Here is an 11,136-nt window from a genome sequence, read left to right on the forward strand (position 1 = left end):
GCAGAGGGAGATGGACGAGGTAGAGAAGAGAGCTGAGAGGGAGGAGAGTAGGGGGCGACAAGAAATGATGAATGAGAGGGTTGTTGAAGAGAAGGGGATGAGCAGGTGGAGGGGGAGTGGCTAAAGCAGGACAAAAAGGAAAAGGGTAAAGAAGGAGAAGGCCACTGTAAATATTCCTTAGAGGACTCTCAGCACACACTCTGGGTCTCTCAAGTACCCTTCAATGCTGGCAAACAATGGAAATCAAATGACATCATATGATTAATACTAGATACATGTCTGGCTTGTTCGATAATGATTCATGATGTAAACATTTAAAAACTATATATTTTGGAAACTTATTCTACAGGTTTTAGATTAAGTGCTTGTGTACATACATGCAGCTAATACCTGCCTTTTAAAATGCATAGACTGGACCTGGGTTGCTGCTAATTTCATTTTCAATTTGCATTTTGTTGACGGTGATCTTGCGAACATCATAGCTGGCATTTGTTATTTTCATTAGCCTGTGGCTAGTAATATCTGTTTCAACCTTCATTCCTCTGAGACGAAGAACAAAATAACTTCAAAGATGTGAAGCTTAGTGGAGTCGAAGCCTGGCACACAACACAACACAGAAATAAAACCAACATCTGTTATACAGGCCCAACAAGAATAACGGCTGACATGTTTTATCACTGCTGTAGGCTTTACCAATCCATCTGTTGCTATATCCAACTCTAGTGAAGTGATACTATAAAAGGGTGCCAGTGGGAGTGAGGCTTTCACATAGGAGCATCTGCAGAGGCAATACAGCTACCTTTCCACTATTTCCTCTTCATCTGCCACCCACTGCACACACTCACAGACGCACACAGTACCGACTTTATAGCTGTTACCTGAGAACTGTTTTTTGTGTTAGTGTTGATCTGCGTGCATCTTCACTGTAAGCGCGCTCCCACGTGCACAGTGTGATTGCTCACCTTTGCACTGTAACCGTGCACCAGCAAGCGTGTTTGTACCTGCGTGTATCTGTCTACGTGAGTGCATGGGTGATTCAATCCATCAGGGAAGCTGAGGAGTGTTTCTTCCTTTCTTGCACGTCGTTCCCCAGCCTCATTAGAACCCATTCAGTCAATCAAGCATGAATCCCTAACACAATAACATGCAAAGTGCTTTGTCTGGGTGTAATTGGCCTTGCCAGAGCTGTTTTTCTCAAACGGTTAGCTTCACTCGCCTCTCTCAGACCGCAGCCAGGAGCCCTGTCCAAGAAATGCAGCTGGTTAGAAGAGGATGGAGTGATGGAAAATAAAAAAGGCTTAAAGATGAGAAAGGTAAGATTTAAAAGGGCAAGAAGGATGTGCGAGTATGAATTATTGTCTTGCTCTTGGGATCATTTAAAAGTAATTTATGCCGTTTTTCCTGTTCTTGTTTACATGTGCAGTCTGCGCGTGAGCGTGCGTGCAGGCGTGTGTAAGCACATGCATCAGTCCTGTGTGCGGTCATTCAGAACTCCTGTCTGTCACAACCACACATGTTCCCCATTACCTTGACAAACCAGTTGACATCCCATTTCCCCACACACACACACACACACACACAAACAGACCACACATGAGCAAGGAGCTGCACACACACACACAGAGGAAGGCATAATGGGAGACGGATAACACATGAGCACAGAAACGTGGCCCCGTCTGTATCCCCATAGGAGAGTTTGTTCGCTATGATGGGTGACACGGCTGACTGACACTTTCCTGCATACCAACCCAACAGCCAATCTACTGAAATTGTGTGGTGACATTGTTGATTAAGCAGACGTTCAGCGCACGGTGTGTGCGTCGTAGGAGGGTAATGGTTTCAGTGGTGCAGGGAAATGCAGTCTGTGTGTATGTGTGCATAAATGGATGATGTACTGTATGTGTGCTGTCCATTTCAAGGACGTGTGACTGTAAGAATCAAAGTAGTACATTTGACTTTGAACCAGGGCTTTGCAGGAGTTAAGCGAGGCCACAGAACCCCAAACTGCTGAGATAATCATCAGCAGTCAAGTACTGCCATCTAGTGATTAAAAAGAGCTTCTTCTGACGAAAAAAAGAAAAGATACTTTAAATACGCACTCACAATTCTGGTGTAGTTTCAGCTAAAAGCTGAACTCGCAATAAACTTTAATTACTAAGGCTGTTTTAAATTAACACAGCAGGATCACTGTTTCCTTAACAAAAAACATATTTAATTATTTATCATCCTGCCATGCTTCCTGTATCTTTCTCCCTCTTCCCTGGATCTCTCAGCCTCCCTCAGATCAATAGCTTTGTTTGTTCCAACAACACCTCCCAGTGTTTTCACTTGTCCCTCCCCGCAGGATGCGAATTGGACGTCCTGTGCAGTGGATATGCTGTGAATCAAAAAAGCCAAATTAAATTGCCTAATTGGTTTCCTTGGGATGGGTAAAACTGATTTAAATTGATTACCAGTAATGGCCTTTTGTAGAGCCACATTGGCTTCTGCTGTTTGAGGAGGATTTAGCAAAACTAATTAATTTGCCTCACCTCATACGCGCCCTCCTTCGGTTTCCCTTTGTCTCTGTCTGGGAGCTTTTCCATTTTAGCTCTTTCCACTTTCGAATGCCGTCCTTCATACTCTCCAAAATAAAAGGGATGATGATGATAACGTCGCTGGATAACAATCATTCAGGCCTAATTGGCTGAATACTGTCACATTCCGGTGCTGATAAAATGTTTTTTTTTTTCTCCCCAGGTCTACTGTTACGAGACTGGCCTGACAAGAGATAATTTAAATCTCTCTTTCAATTACGTTGGCTGTGCGTGTTTGCTTCCACACGGCAGCTCTCGCTGCTGCCGCTTGCCTCAGCCCAGGGAGGAAAAAGTAAGACGTCAAGGTCACATTTTGTCACACAAGCTGATTAAATCCCCTAATATGTTCTCCCCTCTCTGTATCCCTGCCTATGTGTTTCTCCCCCTCCCATCAAATATTATCACAACCAGACCTAATGTGACATTTAGAATGGGGGAAATTACAATCACTTAATGTGATTTCATTAATTACATTGGGACTATTGTGAATGATTTAAACAGATGTCATCTGGGAAAAGGAGAACATCATTTTCTCACAGATGACTTTTATAAGCAAAGTCAAGGATTTATTTATTTTTTTTTCATCAAATTATAAAATATTGAAAGCCAGATCGAGAAGTCGGCCTCATCTGTTACTGTGTTTTGCGACTAAGCAAAGTCAGATTGGTGTTCAATAGAGATGTAAGAATAATGACTTAAGTACTGCTGTTTAGTTGGATTACATTCAAAACCCTTAAGCATTACAAATACTGCTGAAAGAAGGATTTCATTATGGTATTACTTTACATATGATGTGGTTATTACAGATTTGTACTAACCAGAGTTGATATATGTTACTCTGGAAGCAATGTTAGGGCACCATCTTGACCTTGATGGGTGAAGTTAATTGGTGTCATGAAAAAGGACAGAAGGATGTTTTGCACCTGAACAGATATGCTGTAGCTGAATGTGACTGTGGGCAGAGCAGTGGGGGGGGGGAAACAGAAAGCAGTTTCTGCAAAACAAAATTATATTGGCATATAATATTTTAGCTGAACAATATCAAACAGTTTTAACAAAACCTTTAATTGAATAAACAAATTAAGGACAGGGAGGTGAGAATGCAAGTTTTAGATTTCAAATAAGATATTTACCTGAAAGATGAGGAAAAGACAAAGAATGAATTGAATATAAGCTAAAACGGGCCCGGTTTGACGTCAACATAACATAAAAAAACAAAATCTATTGGTTGTCCAAAACGCAAAACTATGAATGAACTCTAAACTAATCCAACTAACAGTCTGGCGGTGTGACCATGCCGTCCCAACACTGTCCAGGCCAAGAGAATGTGGTTGTATTCAGTTATCTGATTCAGTGTGATGGGCATTTTGTGCTGGGGTCATTGCTTATGACTTATTCCCACACTCCAGACTCACACGATAAATGGTAAATTATTTTAGTATTCCATCAGTGGTTGCGAAAGATGAGGATGAAAACTATATTTCTTTCATTTTATTTCTTTTCATTTCTCATAATCGCAGTTTATATGGAAACCGATTATCAAGGATTGGGCGGATTAAGTGTCACAGTGGGAATATGTGACAGGAGGAGAGGCATGATCTAGAAAGCAAAAGGATGTCTGTAAAATATATTGAAGGTAATAGAGGCCAAAAAACATACAGCTGAGATAATTCTCTAAAATTACTTTTTTTTTTTGCCGCAACAGACAAGAGATTCAACCACAAAAGTTTATAGTTTCTCGCTCGCTTCGGCTCCGTCATTTTGTTTCACTATATGTTCACAATCTCCTTTCACTTTTACCTCTTCCTTTTCTGTGGCTGCGTCCCCACCTGCATATAAATCTGAGATATCCTTTTACAAACCGCAGAATGCTAAAGAAAGTAAAACTGTATCCGGAAAGATAATGCAAGGAAACGCTATCCAATCGAACAAAAAGTACAAAGACGAGAGACCAAAGAGGAGATGTTCCTTTACCAAAATGAATTTTCCACGTCTGAAATTCCCCACAGCCCACAGCTTTCATCTTTGGCCTGAGGTTTGCAAGCCAAGGGCAACAGCAGCAGTCAAAACATCAGGCTTTTTAAACAACAGGCACAGTTCTTTTTAGTGAATAATTTAGTTCAGTCAAAGCGGGTGTAAACCATAAATATTATAGATATGCCGTAAAGCCCAACGATATGAAAATCAAATCTGTTTTCCGAGACATGTTTTCTATCGACGTTCAACTTGTCTGCAAGCAAAGTTCTAAGCAAACTGGATATGCACTGCGCACATCTGAAAATCTATGACTAAAGCAAGTGTATTTAAAATGTTAAAAGCCCCCTTTTTATGTCTCTTGCACCGCGTAACATGAATTGTTAAACACATCAGCCTTGACTGAGGGCAAACTGATGGAGGAGGAGCTGAAGCTACGTCATGTATACTGGGAAGCTTGAGGCATTTGTAATTCATACATTTACAGTTAGATTTGCACACATATCAGTCATTGTCATTTGTAGAAATCGTTCGGATGCATAGTTTGGAAAGGGATTACGTCAAGAGGTAAACAATAATTTCCTGTAAAAGCCTACGTTGTCTTTTGTGAAAAGCAATGAGTTACTTGCATCATGTGCAAGACTCACCCTTTGCATTGGCATGCTGCTGTAGCAGCAAGCCACAGCTACTGCAGAGTTTCTCATATTGGCATCAGGACCCGCTGTGAATTGCTTGATATGCAGATGGAGTTGCATGAGGTTTTTTTTTTTCACTGGTTTTGCTCAATATGTTTATAGCAAAATCTTACAAATAAATAAAAAATGTTAACACATCTAGATTTTATATTTGCCTAAAGTTACATATAATCATTCATTCATAGATCCCTACATGCCCTTGAAAATAGAATAATGTCACGTGACAAATGAGCAACTAGTTGTTAAAACCTGAGCTAATAGATTAAAGAGGGACGTCTTGCTACAGCTGGTCGGCTCCTTGAGGCTGCACTTTGGCACAGTGGTGCTTTGAGCTAAACGCTAATCTGCATGTTAACCTGTTCATAAATGTTAACACTGATGTTTAGCGGGTAATGTTTACCAGGATCACCATCTTAGTGTAGCGTATTTGCTTGCTAACATTTTCTAATTAGCCCTAAACACAAAGTAAAGCTGAGGCTGATGGAAGTGTCATTAGTTTTGCAGGCGTTTTGGTCATAAGCCAAAGTATTGGACAAATTAAATATCGCCCGGACGGTGACTCTAGATTTTAAGGCCACTACCAAAAAGTCATTTTAAGGGGGACATGATTGTCTGCACAAAATGTGTGGCAATCCATCAAATATATGCTAAACCTGTCACAGCAGTTTAAGTTGTCCTTTGACTTTGACTTAGTTTAATTCTGCAAATGCACATGCAAACTGTACCGTTTCAAGGATGTTGAGACATTTCACGGAAAAACTAAAATAGTGGCAAAACAGGCTGGGGAATATCAAATTTCATGACAATCCATCCAATAGTTGCGTAGATTTTTCAATCTGCACCAAAGTGGTGCACCAAACTTTAGATGGACTAACTTCTCTAGAGCCACAAAATACACATCAGTCCTTCTAATATAACGGTGGACAATGAAAAGCAACAAAATCATAAACTCATTTTTCGTTGTAAAACGACACAATGTCTTTACATTTATTTACAATCTTAATAAAACGTAAATCATTTTAAAAGTGCAGAAAGATCCTACTAACATCCATTGAACGGCAAAACTCAGTTTCTTTATGAAATTAAAGTAAATTATGTGTCACTTTTCTCCTCCTCGCTGAGGAAAGTCCTGGACCTGAAAATCCACTAAACATGAACAACAACCAGTTAGTGCACACACATTATTTCAGGTACTGAGGTATCTGTGCAGACACCCAGAAGTTTAACTTGTTTTAATAGTATTTGGTCATAAGGGAAGGAAGTTTCCTCTCACCTGCTCAGACCAGGGGGTAGCTGGATGCAGTAGCAATGCCACACTGGTTGTGTTTGTTCCTGGTCATCATGATGTATCCCTTGGTTCCCCATCCAAGACCCCAGCTACAGAAACACACAAATGACCCAATATTCAGTTGCTCCATGTCGACAATCATAAGCGCAAATATTAGCAACATGCAGAGACAAAATGATCTGTATTCAAATAGAGGTGGAATAATGGTAGCAATTCATAGTAATGGGGTCGTTAAAGAGGTTTACAACATCCTCAGTGAGTTTCAATTTATTTTGGCAGCTATAAATAAGACGTCTTACTGCTGCTGTCTGTGACAACAGGCAGCTTTCCGTCTCCACTGTAATATGACTGAGTTTTAACAGGACTGCAGTCCGTGTTTTTAAAAGAGCAGCAGATTTGGTTGTTTACCTGTTCTTGACCAGCCAGTAGTCTTGTCCGTTGTCAGTCCCGTAACCCACAGCCAGAACACCATGGTCCAACTCTGAGCTGCTGCAATCTGGCTCATCATACACTCCTAGAAACACAAAACCACCGATTATACAGGCATATGGATAGGTAAAAAACAAATATATATATATTATATCCTATTCCTTTTTGGATTTGATGAGAATATTTTCTGGCAGAAGCAACGTAGTGTTTAAAACTGTTCACCTGATTCGTACAGCTGGAAGGACCCATGAGAAGCATCAATGGCCACGGAGATTGGTCCGATGGTGGCCACAGCCTCCTTCAGTGCATCTTCGTCGCCTTGTGTCACATCAACGTAGCCTGTGCATGTGGCACCAACGTTGGCAGGAGTGTAACGGCACTGGCCATCCTAATTGAGAGAAAAATGTTATCAACAAATTAGACACTCGTTTTTTTCTGATCTAGGCAGCCCACAAAAAACTGGCGCACAAGCAATGAAAAAGGTTTTCAAGAGTTTTCATGCTGCGTCACTTTTAAGGTTTTGAGAGATGACCTTGTCAATGAAACGGCCTTGCATTGAAAGTTTGTTGTGGGCCACTATTCATTTTGTCCACAAGATGGCACTATTATACATCTCTTATATGGAGGACTGTCATTTTTATCTGCCTGAATGGGTTGATTTCCATCTCCAGCTCTGCATTTTAGCATGATAATGACAAACAGCTGTCTGACACTACATTACGACACTACACAACATTTTTCAACCAAACTGCTTTCTGTTTACCTCAGCCTCATAAGGGTACGAGTCCTCTGTGTCTATCCCTCCGTTGGCTTTGATGTACTTGAAGGCGTTGTCCATCAGGCCTCCATTGCAACCCTCGTTGCCATAGTCGCCGGAGCAGTCAACCAGCTGCTGCTCGCTCAGAGACACCAGCTTCTCTGTCTTCCTGAAGGTCTGACCCTCCAGCGAGCCAGTCTGAAAGAAATAAGTGTGATTGAAACCAAAAGACAGTTGTGTAAAGTTTGTGTAAAGTTTCCCGCATTACCAAAAGAGAGGACACCAACTTGATGTAGTACATACGGCACTGAAGGCCCAGCAGGAGCCACACTGTTTCTGATCCTTGACATCAGTGACATATCCCTTGTCCCTCCAGTCAACAGAGTTGGGCAGATCAGCTCCTTCAGGCAGCCGGAAGTAAGCAGAGCCCTGGCGAGGCAGAGACACATTGAAGAAGCCCAGGCAGCCCTGGGAAATCAGGCGTTTGTACTCTTCATTTTCCTGGAGAAGAGGGTAAAAAATCAGTATGTCACTTAATTAAGTCTTCATCCAAAATGTCATTCGCTGCATCCTCACAAGCGGTTATAGTCACAAAGGGAGAAAGTTTAAAAGCTAAATGATGGCAGAAACCACATTTTAGTATTTCTGTGCATACCATGTCAGCAAAGTAGGTCATGCCGAGGCGATAGGACTTGATGCCCTGATCTGCCATGATGTTGTGCACCAGCACCAGTTTGCGGTTGATGAGCCAGGTTTCCTTGCGTTGAGCCTCTTCTGCCGGAGAGTTGTAGGACCTTCCTGCCAATCAGAGAAGGAAATAATCTGTGATAAATTACTAATCCGTTAAATCCTTTTCCAATTTGGAGATCTCCCTTTATTAGCTGACAAACTAAATGTAGGTTGTACAGTTTTAAACATGTAAACAGATTACAATTCCCTTTTCTTTAGACCATGTGGCCTTGTGTGTTATGTGTAAATGAGCACACACTCCAAATTGAAGCCTCGTAGGCAGTACTGTCACAGAAACCTGAACAAGATCTGCTATATGTTAGCAGACTACAATGAAAGAAAACGGTCTGTCTTACCAAGACTGTCTTACCAAAATTGAGTTTCCAGGCGTGGAACTCCAGGTCTTCCAGAGAAATGCTGGCGCAGCTGGCCACAGCCAGAGCAGCAGCAACAACCAGCAACAGCTTCATTCTGACCGAGACAAAAGCAGAAAAAGGTTTAAAACAGATCCCTTGTGACTGGCAGGAAACCACACAGGTTGAGGCTGAACTCTTTCACTTCAGGTTTGCTTGACAAATATGATCTGCCGTGACGTTGGACGTCACATGCACGCTACCACTGTATCAGATCTATTTCCCAGTGTCTGTGAATCTCTTGTTTCATCCCTCCCTCAAACTCTCTCGGTTTCTTTCTTTGCATTACAGGAAGTGCCTGATTGTCTGTCTGTTTGTCTGTATCTTTTCGTCTCTGCTGTTGCTGCTTACCTGCTCCTATGTTGGTATGATAAGGGTTTGAAGTATGTCCACCTGTGGTTGATGCAGGGCTGTGTTAGAGAGACATTCTTTTATAGCTGACTTCATGTTATGACAAGCAGTACGTCCTGTCAGGTGGCTGTCAGCCGCTCGTAAAGAAAAAAGGAAGAGAAAGTCAATCATTGAAATACGGAATGGGTGCGTTATGCATTAAGAAGTTCTCATGATGCCATTCTTTTAAGAAACACACATGAAGGTCATGAAATACTCAGAATTGTCTGTGAGGACATGATCAGTTACTCAGCAGGTTGTTGTTTGACAATTCGCGTGACGCCTTCATGTAAAAAGACACTGTTGGGATTTTTTTCTTTCACCACTGCTTTCTGATTCCAGTCACATAGGGATGGGAAATAAAAAACAGAAAATAGACATAGATACAATAACATTCTGCATGTGCTAACGTGTGCCGATTTTACTGGAAAGCTCACTCATATGGCACGCTGGAAAGTATGTTAGTAGCTAAAGGAGGTGTTCTTATTTCCTGGATATGTAGGTGGTACTTTAGCTATAACACCCACTATGTTTGTTTGAATGATTTACATACATTTTCCCCCTCCATTTAATTAGAGACTCAAATTAATTAAACAAACCTTGCCAAAGTATACACATTTCCAGAAATATACTGAGCGTTTCCAACTTTTTGCTTTAAACTGAAATGTTTTCAGAGGTTTTGGAGATCTTTAAATATTGTCAACGCAGACAAATGTATAAATTAAATCCAGTTGTTGAAGATTTCCTTTCTGTCTTCACATCCTGGTTTCATCTTAATATTAGATTTGCTCTGCAAATGTTCCTGTTAGGTTTTTTAAGAACAAAGGATGAAGGAGCCTGCAGGCCGCAGGTACTCTTCTGCTGCGAGCTTCTTACTGCGCATCAGAAGAATGAGCTGGACCCGGTCCAAAATTAAAACAATATTTAATGTACTACACAAAGTTCACTTACAAACTGAATTAACTATCAATAGTAATGTTCTCGAGAGCAGAGACCGCATACACGCATCTCCTCACAGTCCGGCGAGGCCAGTTAGCTGAAAATGAGAGCTGCAGTGATCTGAGGTAAACTCCCTAAAACATTGTCTTTTGTATCCCCTGAGAGTCGGAAAGTGTCCGATATAAAACGTGTGAATGACCCTCCGTGGCGATTAGTGATTGGCTTCATTTGAATTCTGTCCCCTCCCATTATCGATCCCTGAGCAAAACATCTTGGCTCCTCGCAAAACATCTTGAACTCCTCCTCTCTGTCCTGCTGGTCAGCTTGGCATTTGACCGTCCCACTGGCCCCATCCTCCATCGATGAGGTCGCCTCCATTTGCTGCTGCATGTCTGACACCTCACTCAGAATCCCTATCTGACCCTCAAGACTATTCTTAGTGTTTTAATACCTACAGTGACTATACTTCTATGATTTAATACATTCAATGAGTTAATATAATATCCTCTATAAGTAAGAATATTGTAAACCTATAATACATTCCATATGGAAACATATTGTGACTAACATATTTATTATTGTGACACTTCTACTCACCACTAGGGGTGTTATTAAATCCTACTAATAATGCGTTTAATACTGAAACTCTCCACATTCCCTTTTCGTCATTGTCAGTAACATGAGCAGACGTATTATTTTTCCAGTCAAACACACAAAAGGAGACCAGATGATGAAGAAAAACACTGAAACCAGAGCTGGGAATTTACTTTATTAATTTGTTTCACTTAACCATCACATGATGGCAACCAAAGAGTGAATTCTAGGTCTGATAAACTCTTTATATATATTGTATAAGCAATGCATTCATATTCATTTTTTTCATAGTTCACTGCAGTTACTTCTGTCAGACTGTCTTTGCCCCGCCCTCCTGCTATCCTGTTGTCTC

General features: G+C 41.1%; 1 protein-coding gene across 1 annotated transcript; it reads right to left on the reverse strand.

The window, feature by feature from the left end:
• Positions 1-6,204: 6,204 nt before the first annotated feature.
• Positions 6,205-9,264, reverse strand: ctsl.1 (cathepsin L.1). Its single transcript, XM_076107797.1, has 9 exons — positions 9,213-9,264; positions 8,819-8,919; positions 8,375-8,517; positions 8,023-8,220; positions 7,726-7,917; positions 7,185-7,350; positions 6,942-7,047; positions 6,519-6,622; positions 6,205-6,391 (listed from the first exon to the last, which is right to left on the reverse strand). The coding sequence occupies exons 2-8, from the start codon at positions 8,916-8,918 to the stop codon at positions 6,523-6,525; spliced, it is 1,005 nt and encodes a 334-aa protein (XP_075963912.1). The 5' UTR covers position 8,919; positions 9,213-9,264; the 3' UTR covers positions 6,205-6,391; positions 6,519-6,522.
• Between the last annotated feature and the right edge of the window lie 1,872 nt (positions 9,265-11,136).

The sequence above is a fragment of the Anarhichas minor genome, unplaced genomic scaffold, assembly GCF_050575085.1.
Source record: "Anarhichas minor isolate MPS153535 unplaced genomic scaffold, ASM5057508v1 ptg000040l, whole genome shotgun sequence".
NCBI classification, from domain to species: Eukaryota; Metazoa; Chordata; class Actinopteri; order Perciformes; family Anarhichadidae; genus Anarhichas; species Anarhichas minor.

Bases quoted from the DNA above. Each gene is read 5' to 3' on its own strand.
- ctsl.1 (XM_076107797.1), bottom strand. From the start codon at position 8,918: ATGAAGCTGTTGCTGGTTGTTGCTGCTGCTCTGGCTGTGGCCAGCTGC. The intron at 8,518-8,818 runs GTAAGACAGTCT...TCTGATTGGCAG, and splicing joins CGCCTGGAAACTCAATTTTG to GAAGGTCCTACAACTCTCCG. The intron at 7,351-7,725 runs GTAAACAGAAAG...TCTCTCAATTAG, and splicing joins CGTACCCTTATGAGGCTGAG to GATGGCCAGTGCCGTTACAC.